The sequence below is a fragment of the Danio rerio genome, chromosome 16 (assembly GCF_049306965.1).
Source record: "Danio rerio strain Tuebingen ecotype United States chromosome 16, GRCz12tu, whole genome shotgun sequence".
Lineage (NCBI taxonomy): Eukaryota > Metazoa > Chordata > Actinopteri > Cypriniformes > Danionidae > Danio > Danio rerio.
The window spans coordinates 39357501-39385000 of NC_133191.1; the positions used below are offsets into that span (position 1 = coordinate 39357501).

The following is a 27500-nucleotide window of genomic DNA, read 5'->3' on the forward strand; positions in this document are numbered from 1 at the left end:
CTGGACTTCTTTAAAGACCTGGGAGGGGAAAACAAATCCAATGTAAACAACAGGCGAAACACAAATTCTGAAATTTACATTGTGTTGTCACAACAGGGATTCTGCACATTTCACAGTCAAATTTAAGACCATTATGAATGAAATTTCAGACTTATACAATGTTAAACTCTAAGGATTTTTTGATGGCCCAGTTGGCCCTGCAGAAAAGACTTTTACTAGCCCCATCAAAAAAACAAAAAAACAAAGTTGTTTTACAAAAGCACATATTTTAAATAATGTATCAAAAGAAGCATACCCTAGTTTTATTTTTATATATATTTTACATATATATAATTTTTTTTTTACAGTTTTAAAAACTGTAATAAACAAAAATATACGGTCTGTCCTCACCACATATGATCTATAAATACATGGACAACATTTAAACAAATACTATTGCAAGGAAAAGAATTAAACCATATTGGTAATGGAGTTTTGATAAAAGTTTAATTTTATAAGACTGTTAGTTATTGGATGGGTGTTGGCCAGATTAAGTAGCTTTACATGGACATAGGAAAATTAAGACCCATTTAAAAACCATTCAAGAAATTATTTCAGTGAATTGAAGACATTTTAAAAACCTAAGTTGAATTTTTTTAAGACCTGCGAACACCCTGCACAATACTGGACTTTCTAACTTTGATTTGATACTCAATACCAAAAAATATCAATACTAAACACCATTTTCAATAACAGACATATAGAACTCTCTATGCATGTCTCACTTTCTTAATTTGCCAGAGTTAAAGCCTAAACAGGACAGTTCACCAAAAAAATGAATATCACACATCGTTTACTCCAACTCATGTGGTTTTAAACCTTTATGAGTTTCTATCTTCTGTTGAACACAATGAAGATATTTTGAACTGTGCCTTTAAACATGGATTCAGTGTTAAAGATTTTTTTTCTACTGGTCTATTCGTGTCCACCAATTGCCCTGACAAAGTTTTATTGGCCCAACTGAAATTTTTTTTTTTAAATAAAATAAAATTTTGTTGTTTGCATTTTTTTTATTCCTCTAACATTGTAATACACTACTGCATTGTAATAGTAGAGGTGTCTAAATTAATTGTTTCTTCGGTCAATTCAGTATCACTTTAGTAATATGAACCAGTCATTACATACTGACGCCATTTGTCTCATATGTGCTATGTCACGGTAGAATACTATGGAGGCGAGCGCGAGTAATTAAAACGCAGAAACTCAATTCACTGTGTGTTTGCTGGACAGTCATTCACTGACACTGAAGTTACAGCAGAAGCCCCTATTGTACTGCTGTGGAGAAAATGAAAGTAAACGCTATTTCTCTCTCTTTCACTGTGACCTGTTTGACCTGCTGGCGTGACGTTTCCTCTCCTCTCGGCTGTTATAGCAGTACTTATGGATTCGTTTCAGACACAAGTGTCTGTAAAGCGAGTTTTCACCACTGCATCTATCACGGAAAAGCTGTGATCGCCGTTGCCGTTTATCAGAGTCATTCATCGGTGAACAGCGACAGTGCGTTACAGCCAATAATCTCAGTCCTTTCTGTTGAGCGTGTGACCAATCATAGGGGTGTAAGAACTCGCTCGACAACGCTTAAAAAGCGGGTTATTTACACGTTTGCTTTATTGGTTAAAATGCACATGTTGTTCTGTGCATGTCTCTGAGTTTTGTTCGATGCAGTGTTTTCTTTGAGCAGGTAAAATTAGAGGTACCGTTTCTTATATCTGCCTGTATTAAAGGACAATACTGTATTACAATACAAATAAAATGTTATGCATATCAAAAATGATACATGTTAATACAAGAATTATTTTGCTGTGAAGTAAAATCTACAATTGTGTATAGAAAGCATTGTCAATGCACCGTGATGCACTGAGATATCCATTTGAAACAAATCGATGTCATGATAACTGTAACCGAACTGAACCTCGAGACCAGTGTAGGTTTACATCTCTAAGTAATATATTATACTACATTATATATGTACCACTACATTTACATTTAGTGGACACTTTTGAGTCTACTTGACCTACTAGCCTAACTTATAAAAAATAAAAGTATAACAAATAACACAAATTGCATAAATTTATCATTGTTCGAAGCAAACAGGAATGATTAATATTGCAGAATAAGCAATATTATATCAGTTCAAATACTTCAGTATCAACACATATCAAAATAGATGCTTTTGAGAACACTAATGCAGACAGATTAGTGTGAACTGAACTTACCTTATTACAGAAGGCCTTTTTGGCGAGCCAACGTCGAGTGACCCGTCTGTAGTATTCAGGAGGGAAGGTGTATGTGATTCCAAGCTCCTTGCACACCTTCTCAAATGAATCATAACGGGTTCTTCTGAGAAACTTCAAAAGCTTCTTCCTTTTGTCAATGGTCATCAGCATCCATCTTTTGTTGGCTTTATCCTGATGAATATAACAAAAGAGGTTTTAAGTCTGTAAAAGGCTAATTGGCTGATTTCTTAAAGGTGTGGCTCACTCAAAAATGAAATTTACTCACCATTTACTCAAAATCAAAAAGGTTTGGAACCACTGGTCTCAAAGATGGTCTTTCTTCTGGTGAACACAAAAGAAGATATTTTGAAGAATGCTATAACCACTGACATCCACAGTAGGAAAAACAATGGAAGTCAATGGTTCCTGTTTCTTCAAAATATCTTCTTTTTTTAATCTTCTTTTTTTGTTCAACAAAAGTAAGAAAGCCAAACTGTTTTGAACAAGTAAAGGGTGAGTAAATGATGTCAGAATTTTCAGTTTTGGATGGACTATCACCTCACCCCAAAATAAAAAAATCTGTCATCATTAGCTGGGTTTCCATCCTAACATGAAGCCAATATTTTCAAAGTTTGCAAAAATAAAAAAAGGGAAAACATCTTAAATGCGGTGGCGCAGTGGGTAACGCTGTCGCAGCAAGAAGGCTGCTGATTCAAGCCCTGGCTGGGCCAGTTGGCATTTTTGTGTGGAGTTTGCATGTACTCCCCGTGTTCGCGTGGGTTGCCTCTGGGTGCTCCGGTTTCCCCCACAAGTCCAAAGACATGCACTATAGGTAAATTGGGTAAGCTAAATTGGCTGTAGTGTATGTGTGAATGAATAAGAGTGTTTGGGTGTTTCCCAGTGATAGGTTGCAGCTGGAAGGACATTCGCTGCATAAAACATTTGCTGGATAATTTGGCGGTTCATTCCACTGTGGTGACCTCTGATTAAAAAAGGAACTAAGCCAAGAAGAAAATGAATGAATGAATCACAAATGCAAATTAAGTGGTTTCTGAATTTTGATTGACTGTAGAATTGGTAACCTGGCATAATGGAGACAGCTGATGTGAGTGCAATGTTCATATGTCAATTATTTGGCGATTGTCATTAACCCCTTTTCATCCAAATGACCTCAATTAAGGGATTTTTATTCAAAACTTGTTGTTTCCATCACTTGTTTCTCATGCGATTCTTCAAAATGCGCATTAACACATGGTGATTAAAACCAAAATAATAACTAACTATCTTTTATTCAGCTTTAGAACACAGATGAAGATTTTCTTATATATATTTTCACATAACCAAAACCTTCACAGCAAAAAAGACAGCACTGAAATGATCAGCATGCAAAAATTAAAGGGATGGTTACTTATTAATATTAAACTTCTGTCAAAATTTACTCACCCTATTCAACTTTCTTCTAAACACAAAAGAAGATATTTTGAAGACAGCAGGAAACCAGTAACCATTGACTTCCACAGTATTTGTTTTTCCTACTATGGCAATCAGTGGTTACAGCTTTCCAGCTTCTTTAGTGTTTAACAGAAGAAAGAAACTCAAAGGTTTGGAACAACTTAAGTAAATAAGTGTAAATCGTGTAGTAAATATTGAGTAAACTGTAAAACACTACCTGTCGGATTCCAATTACTTCTTACAGTAACTCAAATGTTATGTGGGTTTGGAACAAGACAACGATAGATATTCTGATGACATTTCCATATGTGGGTGAACTATCACTTGACATAACGTTGACGTAAAGCCATTTACAATATATTCATACAACCCAGCTTGTGTGATGATGATTCATACATACACTAAAAATGAAATCAAGAGCTAATAAAGAAACATTTTCATAGAGATTTTCCCACAGCTAACTTCCCTATTTTAGCCTTTTGATGCAATAATGTGTACCACCCAAGACTTTTCTGGATGTATGAAACTATTTCCTCTCAAGTTCACTATAGGGGTAGTTCATTATATCTATGTACATTACTGGTCAAAAATTTGGGGTCAGTTTTTTTCCATGTTTTTTTTTTTTAAGAAAATTATTCTGTTATTATATGAACTTAATTATTCATATTCACTGTTCAACATTTATTAAATGTGAAGTTTTTAAATTGTTAAATACTTATTACAATTTTAAATAACTGCTTTCTTATTGTATGTAGTTTCAAATGAATTATTATTATTATTACTCCAGTCATTATTGCTTTTATTACTATTACCATTTATAATAATAATAATAATAATAATAATAATAATAATAATAATAATAATAATAATAATAATTAATATTAGAGTGATTTCTTAAGGATCATGTGACTCTGAAGACTGGAGTAATGAAGCTGAAAATTAATGTTTAAAATTACTGGAATAATTGAATGAATTTAATTATAAACAACTATTGAATAGTTAATTTATAGTGCAATAACAACATTTCACAATTTTATAATTTGTATTGTATTTTGATTAAATAAATGCAGCCTTGGTGAGCAGGAGAAGCAGGATAATTATTTTAAAACATTTAAAAATCATAATGACCCCAAACTTTTGGTAGTGGTGGCAGTAGTGTGTAGATATAACTTTAAACATCGTCAAAGACTAGAAAGTGTCTAAACCAATGTTGTCTTTATTTTGCACAATAAAACTTAACGTTCCTTTTTAGTGTTCAAAAGTTTGCTGTTTTCCTTAGTAAATGCAAATTTTAATATAAATTTTGTATCTATTTTTTTCTTATGCTTTCCATGGCTGCATTTAATTGAGTAAGGACACACATACAGTAATACATTAATGTATGCATTACTTTTATGATTTAAAATAGGATTTATGAATCTTGGGATGCTTCGATTGAACAGCCGTGGATTGGTATCGGCCGATAATCACATTTAATAACTCGATTGGTACTTGCCAACCTGACCAATCTCATGAACTGATCTCGAAGGGGTTTGTTTATAGGTTTACAAGCAGGGAAAGACGCATGTGCGCTCCCATATATTATGCATAGCCTACATCAGTCACAACATGTGAGGAGGTAAATGACGTGTGGGGGCGTGAGCAATCGATGTATTCACGTTACAACAACAAAAATATATACAGATGAGAAATATTGTATACTCCCTACTTTCTTTTTTTTTTTTTGTAAATATGGCAGTTACATTATTTGCCAAAATCCATCTAATATGCTCATTTACTGCTTAAAAACTAAATATAATTAATATTATCTGCTTAATTTGATTTTAATTAACATTTTTAGCATTCTTTAATGAACAGATTAACCTTAAATAGTATGTAAATGCATAAGCTCAAAAAGAATTTATTTATTTAAAACATATATATATTTTTTGGTCTGTACTGTCACTTTTTAATCAATTTAATACGTCCCTACAGAATGAAAATGAACACTATATAGCTGAACACATGAGCTTGTGCACAGGATTTCCTGTGTTTCTGTGGGTGTTAATCAACTGGAGTTGGACAAATGTTCTGACACCTTTACTGAGGGCTGAAAAAACACACACTACTGAACTGCTGCCGTTTACCTTGGGGTGTTTGTGCAAGTGCTCCTGGAAGTTGCGAATGCGTGCTGTCAAAATCGCCACTGCAATGGAACAAGAACATTCAACATCATCGAGTCATTTTCTGAGATTCCAGTATTGTCAAAACCACAACTTTGTCAATCATTTAAGAAAGACCAAAAAGAGAACTTACCCTTGACTTCGGTTGAACTGCGGTCATTCTCATCCCTCTGCACCTTAGCAATAAGCTGTTCCTCTTTCAAACGCAGTTTTTCACTCTAAAACACATTGTTTGAGTTAATATGGTAAAAAGTTTTTGATAGTTCCTAGATCAACATTAAAAGCACCCATTATAGGTTCAAACTATTTTTAAATTCTGAAAATATTTAAAGAGGAATGAAAGGAAACGAAAACCGTACATGATTAGCAAACTCCAAAGTAAGCAGTTTCTTCACCACATCATCAACCCTGCAAATATATGACATAACACGGCTAATGTTCTGCAGTCAGGCACACAAACGGAAGTCTGAAGAAATCATGAACTTCCTAACAGCAAATACACAATCATGACTTTTCGTAAGGATTAGTGGGTGAATGAAAACACGGAAAGTACAGAAGCAAAAACATACGATTGTGCAAGTGGGACGGACGCATATTCGTGCTTCAGCATTGATGTTTTCAGATCTTCAAGCTGACTTGGGAATTCTGGGAAGAAAGTAGAAGCCAATGAGTCCTAGCAGTAAAACTGGCAGGATGTTAAATGTAGTGGCCCTAATATTCTTCTCTTACCTTGTTTCTTTCTAGAAGGTCGAGCATATTGCCTCACTGGTTGGTTAAGGAGAGTTTCATCACCTGAAACAAACATAACGGATATATAAATTGCTTAAGTCACATTACAATTGCTTAAACAGAAAACTACATAGCTTGATCTTTAAAAATTGGATTTCTTTATAAAATAAATTACCAGATCATGTGTTTATATTTAGTGTCTGTTGCAGGATTGAACTTTAATGTTAGTCATTATCGTGCAAAATACAATTAGAAACGTTTGAGGCTACAAAACTTTTCACCCATAACTCAAGAGCTCAAGAACATTTGAAACATGTCAATGGTGACAAAGTGTCACCAGGGGTGGGGGTGATTTGGTTGGCCACATCCTTCCCGAACACCCACACTCAAAACAAAAACGTCTGAGAGATCGTCATCATCATCATCATCATCATCACAGCCAGGTAACACGAAGCGTACATGTGAAGCATTTTCACACGTTTACATTTTTGATCTTGCACTGCATCTCATTTTGTAGCTTTAGAAAGACGAACACTGGATAGATTCAAACCTGATAAGGAGTGCTTTACTTTTGCTAAATATTTAAAAGGTGTAGTTCACCCAAAAATGCAAATTCTGTCATTGTTTACTCACATTTCACAAACCAAAGATGATTTTTGAAGAAAGCTGAAACTTTGACATCCATAGTAGACCAAATCAATATACTAGAATGTCAATGGTAATAGGTTTCTAACAAGAAGCAGGCCTACTAAACCTTTGTATAAGTATGCATTGATGATCTGACCTTATACCCTATTGATTAAATAACTACATGAATAACTGACTACATGACTGTTTGAGCTGCTCACCGATAGTTCTGCAGCATATTGGAAACCATTGACATTCTATAATCCAGCATTTTTAGCCTTTTTTTTCTGGATCCATGTGATTGAGTATCCTTTTGACCAGAGATGCCCAAAGTAGGGCCTGTGGGCCAAAGTTGGTCCATTGTAACCTTTGATTTGGCACACCATCCCATCTAAGAAGAGGGTGAGAATGATGGAGAGAGTTGGGGAGAATGCCTTTAACAGAGATCATCATTTCTAATTTGACATAACCTTTTTTGTTTGTTTGTTTTATTGCTGAGCTACAAAAAAATCTAACTTTATTTTTTAAGTTGTATAAATGTAAATACCGTCAATCGATTGATAGAGGACTATGAAGAAGACATCAGCGAGCAAATCAAGGCAAAACTACTGTAACTCCATTCTGCTATAAATTGCTTTTACTGTAATAAGTTGATTATAAAATGTAAAAAAATATATAGTGTATTAGTTAATATAAAGCTAAGGTTTTCTAGTTATTTTTTAAATATTATTTAATAAATTAGGAAATTACCCATGGCAACTATATTTACCTTTGGCCCACTAGTCTCAACCAAGTTTGGTTTTTTGGTAACCCTTGCTGTTGACCATGTTAATATGTTGTTGTGTATATGTACTCCAAGGTTTACACTGACCCAAAAATAAAAAATAAAAAAGCCATTATTTGTACTTGCACTTACATCATTCCAATCCAAATTGGGCTGAGGTGAAAAATAGTTTGAGAATTCAATTCTGCACTGATTTAGAGACTGATTTAGAGACTGCAAATGTACTTTTATGTTACGAGATTAATGTAAACACAGCTTACTATAAACACTTTTATTTTGCTTAAACTTATTGCAACTTCTTAGTTTCAAGTGGTGTTTGTAAGAAATTGAATGCAAGCAGAGTACGGCTGTTTGTAAAGCATTCAGCTCCACCTGCTGTTAAAAACTAAGCTCAGAAACCACTCAAGAGAGAATAGCGATGCACTGTAAAAACCTCAGAACCCATAGAGAATCAATTTCTCCAACAACAACAACATTAAATTTTATTTATGAGGCACATTTAAACAGTAAAAATTGAGCCAAAGCGCCGTAGAAGAAACAGATTTAGGACATTTTTAAACAACTATACACATACAAAGGCTAAAGAGTAAAAAATTATGTTTAAAGACCCCATGAAATCAAAATAATCATAAGATTTTGTTAGCTCACGTGGTTAGTTTTGTGGTGAATAATTCATATGTGCATGTCATAAGAAAGCAAAAATGTTTGCCTTTCTAAGCTTTAATTGAAATCTGAAAGTGCACTTTCTGTCTGTTTTCAGTTAAATTGTCAGATTACATCTTAGGAATTGGGCGTGGCTAACATATTTAACCACACCCCTCCAACTGTCAGTTTTGACAACAAATTGAAATGGTGAGCTTGAGGTGTCTGTTAGGTTGTAATAATTCTCTCGAAACCCTTTCCCTGATCTTTCTAAATGTAATGCCTACTACATCCTACATTTATTTACTACATTTATTTACTACATCCAATCAGCTCACACAATAAACAAGTCATGCCCACTGTTTTCTCTTTTAATTCTATTTTTCTAGGAACTACGTCACAATACAAAAAAAAAAAGGTCGCAGCTTGAGGTTCATGTGGACTTTAAGTGTAGATCCTACATGATAGTGGAGAATTTCCAAAGCTTAAGGAATTTCTCGAATGATTTTTCCAAACCTGTACGACTTGTGTCATTCAGTAGAAAACAGGAATGCTGGCAAGCAAAAAAAATCTTACTCAAAATGTATCTTACTCAACAGTGCCAAAATAGGTTAAACCAGTGACCTAGTTACCATTGATTACTAAGAAAAAAAACTTTCAGTAAATTGCTTAGCATTTTTACTGAAGCTTTTTGTTGAATGATTGTGCAAATGTGAGTGTAGTTATAAGTTGAGTGAGGAAACAGTGAGGAAAATATTGTGTGTAATAAACTTTTCTTAGGGCAATATACGGCATACGCCCACACTTTCAGAGTTCATAAAGCTTTGCAGAAACAGCTTATTCAACACATTTCTCCCACACTTATTTGTCCTATGAACACGAAAACTTGTAGTGGGAACAAAACTGTTAGCATAGTAAAAAAAAAAAAAATTATGAGCGGTAAAAAAGGCCATTAACTATATACAGTACCACCACATTTTGTGGGACTGTCCCCGTTTTAAAGATACCGTGACTTGTGTTGATGTAATATTCTGATAAATAACTTTGGGGTTGGTGAGATTTTACTCATAAGAGATCTTTTATGTAGTTCAGGGAAGTCAAACTCAAATTCTGGAGGGCCACAGCCCTGCTCAGTTTAGCTCCAACCCTGCTCCAACACACTTCCCTACCTGTAGGTTTCAAACAAGCCTGAAGGACTCAATTAGTTTGATCAGGTGTGTTTAATTAAGGTTGGAACTAAACTGTGCAGGGCTGCGGCCCTCCATAAATTTGACATCCCTGATGTAGTTGCATTAGTTCAATTGTTCATCTTAAGTTACTGTTTTAACTAAATTTTATTTATTTCTCTGAGAGCAAAACTTAATTTTCAACAACATTTCCTGTAATAATAATGGTAAAAAATAAAAAAAAATAAAAAAAATAATAATAAAAAAAATATATATATACACACACACACACACACACACATATATATATAGACATATATATATATATCTTTGGAAAATGTCTTTTTAAATAATTTGTATTAAATAATAACTTCATTAATAGTAATAATAGTAATGGGAGGTATGACAGTATATATTGTTACCACGGAATTAAATGTGTATTGTAAAATATTTTTTTTATATTTGTGTATATCGTGAAATGTAAATAAGTGGGTGTGGCTGACACAGGCAGCATACAAAAGGCTAGAGAGACAGTCCGTGGGAGATTGACAGTGTTGACAATTGCAAGGAGATGTAATATTTTAGTTTCAATATTTTTACAACGCTTGTATTTTTATCCTTTTTTTTTGTATTTTTTGAAGGAAAAAAACATTTCGGTATTTCATTAAAGTGTTTCCATATTTATATTTTCATATTTAAAGTTTTTAATTCCTGTTACTTGGGATAATTTTAATATATTCACATTTACATTTAGTCATTTATGCAAGATGATGCTGGTGGAAAAATGTATATAAGGTCATAAAACTGAGAATTGTGACTTACAGTTGAATTTGTTGTTTATCTAAAGTCATATTTTTCTTTATTATATCTATAAACTTAAAAATAAAATACAAAATAATTTAATAGGATAAAGTCCTTTTCATAAATGTTTAAACTTATTTATAATATAAAGCTTTTGTACATTTTCTGGAAAAACTACGTTTATAAAAAAAAAAACTATCATGAAAGATATCGCTGGCTGGCCGATAAAATTGGTATCGGTATTTATTGACTGAACCCATTATCAATATCGCTAATAAAAGTTTGGTATGAAGTTTTGATATGAAGTCTACAGCTTTATTAAAATGTGGCTGCTGAGCTAAGCCTTGGAGGGGATGCCAATAAGCTTCCGGTGCAAGTTTATCATTTTCAATGGTGACTTGCACCACGAGCACATGGTGTGCAAGCGGCACGCATCTGCTTCACACTTTACTTCACACGTTGTATTGAATATACACATTTCAATGATATAAGCACACTAATTATCTCAGATAAACACAGTGCACCCAAACACTGCAGTGCTTTTTTACTTTTCTCCAAAAACTTGCATCAGAGCTGCAGCAATGCTTTGTCCGTTTGTCATCCTCTGAGAAAACGGTTGATGGTCACCTAGTAATGAGACTGAGATGCCATAGAAAATGGTAAAGGACCACGCACTCGCACTTGTTACTAACATTAACAACACATGCGAAAATGAGTGCCATACAGCAGCAGTGAGGAGAAAAAAAAGTATGTAAGGATGTCACCAAAGAGGATTTTGGTTTCTTTTCTTGTGCATCCCAGCTACTAACACCCCATCTGAAAGATTTTTGTAGCATAGGGGGGTAACAAATTCATTCAACTCCACAATTTCTAATGTTGCAGCGTATTTGAATAATGATGGTTAGTTCCTTAACTTGAAAGCTCAGATTTGATTATCATTATTTGTTTTGATTACAGAGTTTGAGGTTTACTGTATCATTATTATTCACAGCTTACAGATGTTGATCTACTTTTACCATTGCACACACTTAACATTTTAATTTATCAAGTTTAAGAATCTCTTTAACACTTGTTTATTTAGTTATAAATAGATTAGATATTTAGTTTAAATATTGTTGTTTTTTTTTATTTTTTTTGTTATTGTTTTTTTATTGTTGTTTTTTTCTATTTTTAGTTTTACTAAAACTATTTGACTAAGTAATGTAAATTAAAATTAAGTAGTTAAACAAAAAAATCATAATATTCCTAAATGGATTGTTAAAAAAAATCAATAATCATTGATACCAAATATATGAAACATGATATTGTGATAAATCTTTTTGTAATATCAAATAAACTCTTACTCAGTGAAATAAAATTGTCATAACACCCAGTCCCAGTGTAAGATATAGACCAAAAAAAAATGTTTTGTTTTTTTAAATCTAAACTGAAGGCTGAGCAAACAAGATTTGACCATGTGTGTTTGTGCTGTGCGACAGGTCTACAATGAGTTGTAAAGAGTGATTCATTTATTCATGTTTCCAAATGGAGGGGCAGATCTGAGACATTTCCATCTGCTATACATTCAAGGACTTCAAGAACTGTGTACCCTGCATATGAAATTGTTAAAACAAAAAAGTAGCGCATTGATATACATTTTGAATACAAAAAAGCTCAATCAGCATTGCTGGAGATTTAATTTTAATAACAGACCTTTGAACCCACTGTCCATCGTAATGGACAAACATATTTTAAAAAATCCTGATCTAAAGCTTGCAATTCTACAATCGATTTGTAACTTCAATTAGTACATCAAATCCCTCTTTTTTTATATACAATCTATTAAATATCTGCAAATATATCAATACATCTGTATAAAACCATGTAAACGTGGCTTACTTCTGTGTTTGGAATGAAGTGCTGCCATGCTGCTTTTTAGTTCAGTGGATTTTTTTCAAATTACGTCATGCAGATCCTTACTGCCATTTGATTGGATGAAAAATGTCCACTCTCAGAAACTGTGGGATTAAAACTTAGTGAAATGCTCCGGAAGTGAAAAAAAACATGGGATGTCATGTGATGTCCATTTTAATGGACGCAGGGTCTGAAGGGGTTAAAATGTAATCTTGCATGCTGTTAAAGGAGCAATCACTATAAAGATCACACACACTAATTCGGCAGTTTAAGACTAGATCAACAACCCAGATGTTTTATGCTGAAAACACAGGATGAGAAGAATAATATGTCAAACAAAATTCCTCAAAATTCTTCAGCGACCCCAGTTTATACCAAAGGTATGTTTCTGTAGTAAATTTAGTCAATTTGAATAAGAAAGCATTAGCAAAAGGACAATAATTAGTAGCAATCCACAATGGAAACTGAGATAAAAATATATAATAAGTGGTTATAATATGTCCGGCATTCTACACACTACATGCTGCCTAAAAAAAAAAAAAAAGAGAAGTGCATGTAATATTTTTAAATAGCGACTACTTTAGAATGCGGCAGTACCAAATGTACTGCTTGTGAATTGCTAACAGAAATGTGAAATGTGTATGACTTTTGAAATCATGAGTAACATCTAGGGTTGCATAATATATTGTATCGTTTCAGCATCGATATCAAAATGTGCGTATTCGCAATAGTCACATCGCAAAATGTGCAACTTGGAGCCAGAATGACAGTTGACAAAGATCCACAGAACATGTATGTAGAATTGAACCATGATAGAGTAAAAGCTGATCATTTGCATGTGTTTTTAGGCCTGTCCACTTTAATTTTTAATATTTTTATTGCATTTTTCCCCAGATAATATACAAACCAGATAATATACAAACAAATAAAATAAATATCAGCAAAGCAAAGACATCAAATATATAGCGGCAACAAAAACAAGAAAACTGCAGAACCCTTAAATCAAACCTAAACTCTTCTACCCTGTTCTAAGCAAGCACCATGTTCCATCTCTCCGTTTCCTGGGGCTTTCAGTATGCAAAGATGAATTAATAATAGATAGATAAGAATATAATAAGTAATAAATAAATTAAGATAAATAAATAATAAACCAATTGAACAAAATAACAAGAAATCAATAAATATATGGATAAATATAGAAGAAGAAAATAGAAAGTGAACACTAAAAGTCTCTCTTTCTCCCATTAGAAATTCTAGTCAGCAGGTCCTGAAATGTTAAGGTTTAAAATGACAGACAGTATGGGCCTCCATATTTTGTTAAAGGAGTTCAGTGATCCTTTAAAACAATGTCTCAGTTTCTCAAGACAGATGCAATGTAGAACCTCTCTAATTCTGTGTTCCTGATGATGGAGGGGACACGTTTCAATTTGAGGACAACTGCATGCCTGGTGAGCAAGTTGAAAAAAGGCAATGAGGCAGTGTGTTGATGTTTGTGTAGTTGGAAGATAACCAAAAAGTGCAGTCAGAGGTAATCGGCCAGTGACTGCTTACATCAGTTACAGGCATCGCTTGTGTCAGAAAATATTTTAGAAAGTTTGGCATTATTAAAATAGATCCTATGTAGTACTTTATATTGTGATGGCCTGTCGATTTTGAGCATTTCAAGAGAGTTTAAAACATTTAGACACAAGAAATGAAGGTGTAACAAAGACTATTTTCAGATAATGCTGCTTGTTTTAATGCTAGAACTGCCGGAGGTCACTGCATTCTTAAAATTGCCAGTGCAGTTAAATTTTACCCAGTATACCCAGTAAAAAACAAACATACTATTTTAATGTTTTTGCCACTGTTAAAAAAAAGTGTCTAGACTCTTATCTAAACATCTAAATTTGAGTCATCGAACTCTGATGCATAACTTATTTCTCCAGAATCTCCCTCATTCATTGCATTTCGTCTTTTTAATAGCTCTACAAACCCCCTTCTTGTTGTCATTGTGACTTTATTAATTTATTATAACCACTAATTGAGTAAGTAAAATTGAAAGTAAAAGTCATTGGAGAGTAATTTCAAACATAAGCAGTGTATAAATAAAAACATTTTTATAGTGGCTAAATAATTTGTCCCATGCTGGCGCTTATGGGTATAAATGTCCCATTTTAAATCTATTTTTATCTAAACAATAATATCAGGGAATTGTAAATAAGGCAATTTTAGTAAAAGTCAATGAGTGGGAGACCTTTTATTGAAGGTCTGTTATATACATTTGAATAACAGTGATGGGTAAATTGACCCCATGGCGGTTCTATTGTTAAGGAAAAACTCACTAGTCATTAATTTGGACTTACTTCTTCTGAAAGTGAAAACCAAACAATACTTTTACTTGATAATTACTTGGTTTTAGATATTTGAACTAGAAACAAGGCAAAGCGAAGAAAAGCATTTTTTTTTTGCATTGTGCTCATTCAATTTCTGTACCCAAAAACATGTCAATTAGATTCTCTTGTGAAACTGTATTCATATTGCAAAATTTATTGGAGAAAATTGTAATATTGCATTATCAGATTTATTACTGTCAGGATTATAGTCATCCTTTTCATGTAGGGGAAGACTGAAACTATAACGCAAACTGCGAGTTTACACCAGCCCCCCAAAAACAACCTCAATCAGACCCGCAATGAGTTTTCTCACATTGTTGGAACATGACCAGTCACACTTATGACTCATCTCACATCTCACACACACATTCGTGGCCACCATCTTTGTTTTCTTTGCTTAACTGACTCTCTTTTAACTTCACTATTTAAAATTTACTCTCTGGCGGTCTTCACAAATACAGAAATGACACACACAGGCACCCACGTACAACCTCATTAAGGCATTTATGTCTTAAAATAAGGGCAGCCATATTATACCATTTCACTGCATCTGGGTTTTAATTATTTATCAGATTTTATTTTATTAGTAAATACCTTCATTTTTAAAATGCATCAATAATAGATTTAATCCATCTCAGATTTATTAATTTTTAAAATGCCATAGAATGCACTGATACTACAATAGTAAATTGTTCTCTGAATTCTACATATAATCTATGTGTTTAGAATGTAAGAAATAGTTTACATGTCTACTTAAAGGTGCTGTATGAAAGTTTTTGACTGTTCTAAAGCATAAAAATACCATAATATGTTTGATAATATATATCCATATATCTCCATAATATGCAGATTTTTATAAAACATGCCAAGTGAAGACTTGTTTATCTGAAAAACAATGCTGAAGTCAGATATTCTGCTTTGAAAATGTGTTTCTGTCCTGTCTTTGTTTTGGTCATTTTAACCTGCCCAATGCCAGTTTAGCCAATTAAATTTCAGCACCCCGGGTTGCCTCGATGGAAAACCATGTATTTTATTCGTTCCTTCAGAAAGAATCTCAAAGCATGCATCTGTGACCGAAATGCAACCTCTGGTGGACAGTAGCAGACTACAAAAAGTGACGCAGATTAAGAGCTCCACATGAGGTTAATTGGTAAATATAAATAGTAAATAATATAAACGTAAACATTAGGTGAGAAGGTTACATTGTAACCCTGTGTCCTAGCAACACGTTTCATGACAAGATACGCAGTGAAAAGCAATTTGGCTGTTTGCACCAGACAAAACACAACAGAAATTAAACTAAACTAATTAAACTATAAACTAATTAAAACATATGGGAGTGCAGGGCACAAAGTAATGCTGGGTAAAATCTAACAGAGTTTTAAGGTATTTGCTCAGGATTAACCATGGCATGCTTCCGAGGTTTTCACCACAGTGTCGGCAGACGTCTTGCTGCCAATTATTGTGAAAGTTCATCAAAAATTGGGTGAGAAACACAGGATAAACCATTTTTGTAGCATAAAAATATTTTTATTATACTCTACATTTTTTATTTTTTAAATCTGTGAAGGTATGCAAGTAAAATCTTATATTGTTGTGATCACCGTCTTCTAGGCTAAAAGATGGAAACATTTTGAAAGGTGTAAAACACACAGTGACTGCTAGACAGTTGAGGAAAACACACTAGTTGTAGCAGGGTGTTACAATTAAGCCACACACTGTTGGACACCAATTAAACTAACACAATATATATTTTTTTTACATTTTAAGTGTAACGTTAAGAACTTTTTAAATAAAAGTTTTTTAATAGAAAAAAATAGTTTTTATTGCTAATATTGTAAAAAATGCATTGTATAATAATGTATAATAATGCAAATAAATCCAAATGTTTATCCAATAGAAAAATAAATAAACCTACTGTGCTATGTAGAATAAGTACAGAGGAAACATAGCTACTATTTAAAGCAAGCTGAATTGAAATTAATTGTGTGAAATATGACTTTAAGCACATGTTAAACCTAACTCCCACAGTTGGGGTAAATAGTAACATTTATACTTCTGTCACTTTTGACAAAATTGCACAAAAACCATAGATCTAGCAGTTACACATTCAGTGCTCTTTTTTAGCAGAGGTTTGTCTGCTGCTGGTAAAAACAAATGGTTTGTTCATTTTTCATTCATGTTTGCACATTACTTTGTTCATTATTTGGCCAGAACTGTCTGCTGCTGCTTTCAGTATTATGGCAATAACTGTCATCTAAAATGGCATTAAAACTCACATTATTAGCATTTAACACTGAATAAAGCACATGAGGTGGTCAAAGTTTTCTGTTGTTCACCTGTGAGAATCATTTCTAATATATCAATTTGAGGTACACACACACACACACACACACACACACACACACACACACACACACACACACACACACACACACACATATATATATTTATAAATATATACACACACACACACATATCTATATATATCTATATATATATCTATATATATATATATCTATATATATATATATATATATATATATATCTATATATCTATATCTATATATATATATATATATATATATATATATATATATATATATATATATATATATATCTATATATATATATCTATATCTATATATATATATATATATATATATATATATATATATATCTATATATATATATATATATATATATATATATATATATATATATATATATATATATATATATATCTTTAAGTATGAGGATATGGCTAAACATCAATATCATATGGGAAAACTGACGATTTGTCGCCTGTTTAGTAATAAAAGAGTGAGGTTTTGTAGCCCCCTAGAGGCTAAAACTGGAACTCCTGATAAAATGCTGTCCATTAAAAAATCACTAAAGATGTATAATAACATTTAACAAGCAATTTTAAGACATATCTTGGGGCTAATATAAAGAAAAAGGCCTCAAATAGGAATGATTAACTATGTCCAATAATTGATTCACTAATAGAAAAATCACTATAACATTGTTGGTTGTTGTCGAAAACACATGACGTTGCAAAAGCAGGTCACAAATTTTAATCGATGCTTTGTTGACGGATTCACTCGAAAGTTAATCATATATATGTTACCCACCTTTAAAATGACGGCTGAACGTCCAGTTTGTGTAAGAGCTGCACTGAGCCTGGCTGAAGGCTGGTAAGGTTGTCTTACTCTGCCTTGCAACTGAAAATACACTCCATGTCCGTAAACCCAACACTGTGGATCGAAAAACGCTTTTTAAAACCATTTTTATTGTATATGGGAGACGGCTTTAGGTAGTATGTGCTCTTCATAAACACATTTGTCCCCTCAGTTCAAGGGAGTCGCCATCTTTGAACAGACATTAGTAATCTGTGCAACAAGGACGTACATTGAAACAATCGAGTGAAGATAAAATCGATTTTGTGTTTGTTTCTTCTTTTTTTAAAATTGAAACATAGAATACGAACAAAGTAATGAATCAACTACAAAACATTCAGCATTAAACCTTAGGGGTTCATATTACAGGTAAGGCAATAAAAAAATTAAAATAAATAAAAGCTCAAAATACAAGAAACTTGTGAATGTCGAATGAAATTTTTGGGCACAACAATTTTAAAGTAATTTCAGTGAGGAGTAATAGAGTTTAAGTTCGTTTTGTAAATGTTCAAAGCATGGGGGACAATCTTTCTACTTACAGCAATGTATATGATATTTGGCAAGTTAGAAATTTAAACAATATTCACAATGTAATCATCACTTTTGGATTTATACTTTTATTAACATTATATATATGGAAATGTCCACTGCTCGCATCCACGGTGCAAGAGAGGACACCATCAGACTTTGGGCGCAAACTTTGGACAGACTTAAAGATTTACTAACTTGAATCAATGAGACATCAAAAAGCATCTGACTCCTTCTGGCTCCAGGCCCCCATGCCCTTTTTTATTCCCCCTTCATTTATTATTTATTAACAATTTGTTTTATTATTATATTATATAATTATCTTTATTCTATTCATTTTTATTTTTCCCCTTTTTTTCCTTTTTATAGTAATTTAAGGTTTCCTGTTTGGGCTTTTAATAACTTTCATTGTCGTAAACCTTTTTCAGCACAGTTTTAAATACCTAACTCTATGAGTATATCCCCATTCCTCTATTTAATTGTTTATTTTTGATTGGCTTAATTTTAACCTAACTTAACCCTAAGTACAGATTTGGCTCATTGCCTATTTTGGTTTGGAAATTTGTTTTATTTGTATGTATGTATGTGTGCATATGTATATGGATATATGTGTGTGTGTGTGTGTGTGTGTGTGTGTTTGTGTAATTGTGTATGTGTGTATGTATGTGTGTGTGTATGAATAGTATATATATATATATATATATATATATATATATATATATATATATATATATATATATATATATATATATATATACACACACACACACGTGTGTGTGTGTGTGTGTGTGTGTGTGTATACGTATGTATACGTATGTATACACATTAATGTATTTTTTTTTTTTTTTGCGTTAGTATTTCCTTGTCATTTTTCTTCAGTTTTTCCTTCTTACTGACAATATTGTTGTCATGGCTGACACTATTATTAATACTATTATTTAACAACTCTTATATTGATTTTTATATGTATATCCACACATTTTGTTTTATGCTGTTTGTCTACGGCATGTTTTTCTGTGTTCAAAAAATACAAAATCAAAGAAAAGATTTATGGAAAAAAAAACAATATTCACAATGTCTGATATTGACTCGTCTAATCCATCAACTTGTCTAATCAATTCAAATCAATATTGACTTGTCTAATCCACCAACACATAGAATACATTGGATGTTAAAGACAGGGATGTTTGATATTTAATGCCAGCCATTCTCTAACATCACTCCAGAATCTGCATGAAATGGGGCAAGTACAAAATAAGTGTTCTAAAGTTTCATCCGTAAAACCCACAGAAGGTACACTCTGCCTTATCGAATTTAAATCGCCTATGCAGAAAATTAGAAACCGGAAAAATCCTGTGACAAACTTTGAAATGTGTTTCTTTGACTTGACTTTGACTTGAATTGATCATTGAACGTATTTAGAGAAGGATTTTTCCATCATGCCAGAATGATACAGACACATTGTGTTCATCATTATCATGGAACAATTTAACTTTAAAAGCATCTGTAACTACAGTATTCTTGAATTTGTTTATCTAGTAATTTGTGATTACTAATTGATGAATTCAGCAACACTAAAGTAACATCAAAGTACGTTTGAATTAGGTGAATTAAAGCTATAGAAATAGCTTTCTTTGAGTAGTTTAAATTAGAGTGTTCAACAAATCTAAAATGAGCCAATAAAACACCTTTACAATTCATCAAGTCAATAACAAAGAGAATACCCATTCAAACCATTCAGTTTTAAATATTGATTTCCTGTTTATAAGTAGACGACACGGTGGCGCGATGGGTAGCACTATTGCCGCACAGCAAGAATATTGCTGGTGAATTGGGTAAGCTAAGTTGTCCAGTGTATGTGTGTGAATGAGTGTGTGGATGGATGGATGAATAAATGTTTCCCAGTGATGGGTTGCAGCTGGAAGGCCATCCACTGCATAAAACACATGCTGTTGGCAGTTCATTCCGCTGTGGCGACCCCAGATTAATAAAGGCACTAAACCGAAAAGAAAACGAATGAATGAATGAATATCATTTTCCAAAAGTAGTTGACTGGAATTTAGACAAAGAAAGTGGAATTTTATAATATCAAAGTCACATCTGAGTAAAAAATCCAAATACCAAGCTTCCCAAGAATAGACCTTGGTATGTGAAACCACATAGAGTTACAGTTTAATGAGGCAAAAAAGGTTTTTAAATGAATTCTAATGAAGCCTGTCAGGACTTCAAAATCTAAGGCTTTTAAACGTTAAAACTGTTAAAGTTTTAAACTGTTCCAGTCAGTGACATTAGATTGTGAACTTTTTTTGGCTTGAATGTGTTTTTTTTTTTACGTTATGGCCTTGAAAAAATAATAATAGAACATTGATTGCTGTTCCTGTCATTAGCTGATAAACCTCCAATGTGGCCTTCTGATATTTGAAGGACAGGACACTGTGTCTCTTCAGAGTTTTTTTTTTTCAGTTACATCTGACATGCTACATCTGCCTTGTGAATACTTGTAAATCGCATGGAAAAAAAATGTAAATGCATTAATAACATAGAAAGGACTAGCAAAATCACAACAATTACTGCATTCATTATTGAACTAACGAACTGGACTTGATGTTCAGTTTTTAAGAGGGACCTGTTATGTCACTTTTAAAAAGATGTAATAGAAGTCTCTGGTGTCCCTAGGAGTATGTATGTAAAATTTGAGCTCAAAATATCACACAGATCATACTTTATAATTCTTTGGAGCTGACCTTTTTAGGTTTTGACTCAAATTGTGCCATTTCGGTAGCTGTCGCTTTAAAGTTAAATGAGAGTGTGCTCTTTTGCTACAAACACCTGTGCATCAGCATAGCGGCAGATTCAAATGAGGAAAAACGTTATCTCTATGAAAAACTGAAAATGTCAAAAGAAGTGTATCAGAGGAAGGCAGAGACTACGGCTATTGTTCATTTGTGCATCCTAAATCACAACATTTATAATGCTCTGAGTTGCCAGTGTTGGGCAGTAGCATCCCAACAGATAGTGACGCTACTAGCTTAACTACATTTCTCAGAAGTGAGGGGGTAGTGTCGCTATTTTTGAAATCAAATAGCTTTTAAGAAGTGATTTTTTTAAGCAAGTATAGCGCAGTCGCGTCCACATAAGCAGATCGCGGATCATTATTCCACCGCCATTCACGGAGCTGTGGAGCCACTGTTTGGCCGATAAAAGTAAACCCATAGCAAGAATGGTGTTTTATGGTGGTCACAAACAAACTTTTTGGTGAGTTATTGCCTACTCTTGCTCCGGTTAGTGACGTCACCAATCAATCATTGGGCTGACACGAGAAACTTGCATGATGGAAAGATGAAAGTAAAGGAATTATTTGTGACGCAGGACCATGCCCTGAAGTACATGTCTTAAAGTTAAGAGACTATATCTCTTGTTAAAGTTGAATTGATTTAAAGTCATTCACTGTTTGTTCTGCATATGTGCCCAAGTGCACTTACATGAAAAAATAATATAGTAGTTTAATGTAAAAACAGTATTAAATATTTAAAAGTGTTTTTGAATAATAGGGAAGTAATTGAATTCATTTGCTGTGGTACTTTTAGAACTTTACCACAACTGTGGTACTTTTATAATTGCAATACAACAACTATAGTAATACATATTAGTTCTTTTTTGATCACCAGCCACTGTAACTAGTAGTTTTCCAACATTACTAGCCACTCGCCATTTTCACTAGCCACAATTTTATTGTTGAGAAAATATTTTATACACATAAATATGACTTTAACATGATAAAATGACATGATTTAGATTTTGCGTTATCTCGACATGCCTCCTCATTCATTTAACTTTGTGTGTGTCGGGTATGAGCTTGCTCAATAATCATGAGCAAATGGGTCATGGTTTCATAGTATTACAATTAGTTTTTATTTCACATCATTTTCAGAGCTCAAAATGAAGGATTTACCAAATTTATCTTTGACCACACCAAACATAAACAATTAATTATTTCTTAGCCACAATCGTTAAATGTGTCAAAACAAGCAAAATATAGCTGTATACTATACTTTTTATTTAACAAAACATATAGTAATCTGTCCGGGCTAAAGGTCCCAGAACACAGGATTTATAGGATTTATAGTTTTTGCTGTCTAGTAAAATTTGTTTTTGTTTGGAACAGCACATTAAGTTCAGTAAACAACTGAATTGAACAATTACGCAGCATATGTTTCATTGGGGGGGATGCAGTGGCGCAGTAGGTAGTGCTGTCGCCTCACAGCAAGAAGGTCGCTGGTTTGAGACCCGGCTGGATCAGTTGGCGTTTGATAGATTATTAAAAGGACTAAGCCGAAAATAAAATAAATAAAATGAATGTTTCATTGGCAGTTTTTATTGATCACTAAGACAGAACTGACTTGGATTTAAGTTTATTTGATTAAAAAAAAACTTAAATGTACCTAAGCTTCTTTTGCCATGTAGCTTTTAGCTTAGCTTTGCTTGCTGCATTTTCAAAAGGGTTGCTTTTAGTAGTAACATTTTAAGTACTAATAGCTAATCTCACTACATTTTCCTAGAAGCTTACCCAACACTGTTAGTTTCTGACACCATCTTCAGCAGGTACACTGTCAGGAGAAAGGTACAGTGAGGATACAATTTGTTCCTAGAGGGAACAAAATATATAATTGTACCTTTAAAGGTCCCAAATTGGTCATTATGGTACAATTTTGTACCCAAATGGACTATAAAAGGTACAAACGTCCAGATTTAGGTTTGAAAAGTAGATTTTTGTACCTTTTATAGCACATTTGGGTACAAAATTGTAACTTAAAGGACCAATTTGGCACCTTTAAAGATACAATTATATATTTTGTTTACCTATAGGAACAAATTTGTACTCTCAGCTCATGATAAGAATTTAAATGTATTAATACTTAACATTATGTTTACTTTACATCAGTCTAAAAACACTAATGGCGGATGGCTGCTTCTCAATCAGAGCTGTCAATGCTAATGAAGGAGAGATGGTCACTGTGTACGGGAATTTCCTCTGATGACAGGTACAAAGAGAAAATGTCAATCAAAGTATTTCTACAGACTGTTTTTAAAAAGTGTGATTATAAAATGCATAACTTATTCATTTTTACCATTAGAGGCTGGCAATATTCAGACATTGTTGCTACACAACTGTGTATAAACCCCTTATAAAAGGGATTTCTGCATAATAGGTCTCCTTTAAGTGTTTAAAAGCATCATGAACAGTCCCTGACCTAAACGTTCTGATAGAGCATAATAACCATTCTGAACAGTTTGACCGGTTCTGAACAAACAGTTCAAACAGTGTTTATGTGACAGAACGAATCTGAGGTCGATTAGAATAATTAACTTTTAACAGATAACTTGAATAAAGCATTTCACTCGCAGCAAAATGCATATGCAGAGAATGGTGCACATTTCAAGACAACACTTGGTTATGTGTCAATTAATAGCCTGATGAATATTATCGGCAATCCAACTTTGTAATGGGATTATTAACACATAAATGTAATGTCTCAAGGTAAGAGAATTAGGATTAGGTTAAGTCTTCATTCAAAAAAATAAAAAAAATAATAAAAAGTACAAAATAAAACTGATAATTTCCTTGATGGAATCAAAATAATATCAATATATAGCTAACAGTATACATTTCACTTTAATTAGGCTAAAAGGTGGCATATATACATATATGGATTTGTCATAATCTCTTATTTTGCAATGCTGTAATTTTATATTATATTGTCAGCTCATAATATGTATTTACTGTAGCATTTGAAAATGCTGCTCTATGAACCTGCAAGTTCAGTTGACCTTTAAACACAGATCAAATCATCCTGTTTCTTTTATAATTTGACATATTGACATAGTTTGATGTCACGAGCCAGTTTGTGGAAGGTTAAGCGAGCTGTCTGGCATATCTAATCTCATACTGCTCATTTAACCCTCCGCCTTGAGAATGTTTTGGCAATGGAGATAACTGCATGGAGTACAAAGATAAGTATGAAAACCTTCTTAAGGGATCATTCCAAACAATAAGCGTCTCTTTTATTTTGAAAAATGAGTCTTTAAGACTTAATACATTGTATGTTGGGATATTGTGAACTTTAAAAGTAAGAAGGTTAGCATTTGATTATTTTTAGATTTACTTCCATAAATTCTTAAATCTGATTAATAATTTAATATAAATGTACATCGTTTTAATAAGGGGTTGCAATGTGCTTATTAATTTTTATTTAATGTTTTTTTTTTTACAATCTATGAGTTTTACGGATGTGGTAGTTCTATAATAATATTTACATGGGTGTGTGTATGTAAATTAAAATAATAACACTAAGAACAACAAAGAGAGATATAAGGAATTGTAAATATATATTTATGTTAATCTTTCTTTATTTTTTATCAAAAAGAGGTCTATTTTGTTTACAATTTGTTTTGGAGAAACAGTGCATTCTTATAAAAAGAAGAAATAATGGTCAATGGGGTTTTGGACACTTGGGTTTTGGACATTTTGGACAAAATTAAAATTATTGTTATTATTATAAATAGCAATTATTACTATGTAAACACTATATAATTCAATTTAATGTATTGTTTTTTAGAAGTAGAAGAAATGTTTAAGGATTTTTACTTGTTTATGTAATTGTAGATTATTTTACTAAAGGGAAGATATAACGGTAGTTAGACACATGGGGGCAGTCTCTAAATAAATGAATGTATATATTATATTATATTATATTATATTATATTATATTATATTATATTATATTATATTATATTATATTATATTATATTATATTATATTATATTAAATCTTGGGGGCCCCCAATATATAGAGGTGTAATTTATACTTATAAACTATATTCATTCATTCGTTCATTTTCTCTTCGGCTTAGTCCCTTTATTAATCTAGGGTTGCCACAGCAGAATGAACTTATCCAGCATATGTTTTTATGCAGAAGATGCCCTTCCAGCCACAACCCACTTATATACTAAATATAGTATACAAATTTTATTTCACTTGAAATCTTTAAATCCACCTAAAGCATCACACTGGCTTCAAGACCTGATGTTATATAAAAAATAAATATTCAATTAAATATTCTAGCAAATTCTCATATTTTTGGCAACTCTTATTATCATACATCTCTGCTATAGATGTACTTCCTGGAGACTAATATTATTGTCTTGTATGTAACTGTAATCTGTTTTTCTGTAGGCCTAATCCTTTTGTCTTTTCTTTCTCTGTCCAGACCCTCATGCTTCAGCGTTATCCCTGATTGTATCACCGATTATGTGTATTATTTGTGTATTTATTTATATATATATTACTTATTATTATTTTACTTTTTTATTTTTTTTTCTTAGTTTTATTTCATAGTTATATTATCTTTCTTTAAAGGAAAAAAAAACTACACATAATATTGTTTTCTATCATATTTTGTATAATGAGATCAATACAATTTAAACGTAATTAAATATTATTTAGTTTACAATCAAATATAATATTATTGGAGCAGTTCAGCAGTCAAATTTACAATATATATATATATATATATATATATATATATATATATATATATATATATATATATATATATATATATATATATATATATACATTTTATTATTTTTGTTGTAAATTAATTTTAAGAAAACTTATCATTTAAAATGTAGAGATTGCAGTATTTTTAAGAGGATTGAGTGATATAAAAAACTAAAAAAAATTCAAATTAAAATAAAAAAGTAGAAAAGATGCATTTCAGGATTTGGCTCCCATGGCTGGAATTGCTTAATGCCCCCAAATCACTAAATTCGCCCCTCTTTATAGCCTATTAAAAATCACAAATACAGATCTAATTTTTTATTATTTAGCCTACTTTTTTTATTAAAACGCAAACAAAAGAGAAATAGAAATAGGAACAGACACAAGGTAAAGGCTACATAAGAAAAAAGTAATAAAGTCAGGCTAGATAGTGTGTGTGTGTGTGTGTGTGTGTGTGTGTGTGTGTGTGTGTGTGTGTGTGTGTGTGTGTGTGTGTGTGTGTGTGTGTGTGTGTGTGTGTGTGTGTAAATGTATAAAACATGTAGCCTAGGCTACTCATGTGTCACGACATAGTTCATATCAGCTATTGATTTTTATGACTGATTCAACAGGCATCAGGTTGAGTTGAAAGACAAGTCTCCACTTCCCAGGTCCGTCGATAAAGCTCACTGCTCTTTCTTTAGACTGAAAGCTTCTGTTATTTTCCAAGAATCTGACATGAATTGGCGACAAGTGTTGAGCTGGATCGTGGAGGGGGCGGGACTCGCTTCACCTTGTCTTCGCGGCTCCCATTCGGCACAGCTGTGTGTGTTTGTGTTTGTGTGAGTGTGTGTGTGCTTTTGTGTGCGGGGATTCAGACACGCGCGGGGGGCTCCTCGTTTCTCTCTTTAAATGAGGAATCCGGTCAGTGTGAGAGAATGATCGCAGCGATTCATTTGTAATAGCCACAGACGGACACACACGGAGACCTTAATTCATAGATATTTCTGCCAGATAACAAAATGGATAGCTCAGACAAGGAGAACAGGTCAGATGAAGAATTTGAATCACCCGAGGAAGAGGAGGTGGACCCGAGAATTCAGGTACATTTCTGCTTTTTATGTTGAGATTGATAACGTTATTTGTTTTTAAGACGGTGTATGGAAAAATGAAAGGAGCTATCGTTTCAGATACACTCACTAATATATACGTTTTATAAATGAATGCTTTTCACATCACATTTTGCTTATCATCAATGATATTACGTGTTAATCCCGATATCGATTAGACTATTCGAGAATTCGCCGCAACTTGCTTTTTATTGACGGCTCATCTGCGGCATTGAGTTCTCTGATGGCCCAATTCTG

The 27500-nt window shown here is 32.7% G+C and overlaps 2 protein-coding genes across 5 annotated transcripts in view; one reads left to right on the top strand and one right to left on the bottom strand.

Moving 5' to 3' along the window:
- Positions 1–18261, bottom strand: part of mrps15 (mitochondrial ribosomal protein S15) — an 18528-nt gene extending 267 nt beyond the window's left edge. Inside the window, exons 1-8 of the mRNA NM_001002485.2 lie at positions 18021–18261; positions 6599–6661; positions 6439–6514; positions 6229–6277; positions 6003–6087; positions 5834–5892; positions 2256–2447; positions 1–18 (exon numbers count right to left, since the gene is read on the bottom strand). The exon at positions 1–18 is cut by the window's left edge and continues 267 nt beyond it. Coding sequence (NP_001002485.1) covers positions 1–18; positions 2256–2447; positions 5834–5892; positions 6003–6087; positions 6229–6277; positions 6439–6514; positions 6599–6661; positions 18021–18174 — 696 coding nt within the window. The 5' untranslated portion in view covers positions 18175–18261. The remainder of the gene's footprint in view (positions 19–2255; positions 2448–5833; positions 5893–6002; positions 6088–6228; positions 6278–6438; positions 6515–6598; positions 6662–18020) is intronic.
- Positions 18262–26957: 8696 nt separating this feature from the next.
- The window catches only part of sh3bp5b (SH3-domain binding protein 5b (BTK-associated)), a 36434-nt gene continuing 35891 nt past the window's right edge, over positions 26958–27500 (top strand). For 2 of the 4 annotated variants that reach the window (XR_012391401.1, XR_012391402.1), the window contains exon 1: positions 26958–27236. Coding sequence is in view for 1 of the 4 variants with exons in the window: in NM_213458.1 (NP_998623.1) it covers positions 27156–27236 (81 nt within the window). In the remaining 3 variants the exon portion in view is untranslated. 4 annotated transcript variants of the gene reach the window in all.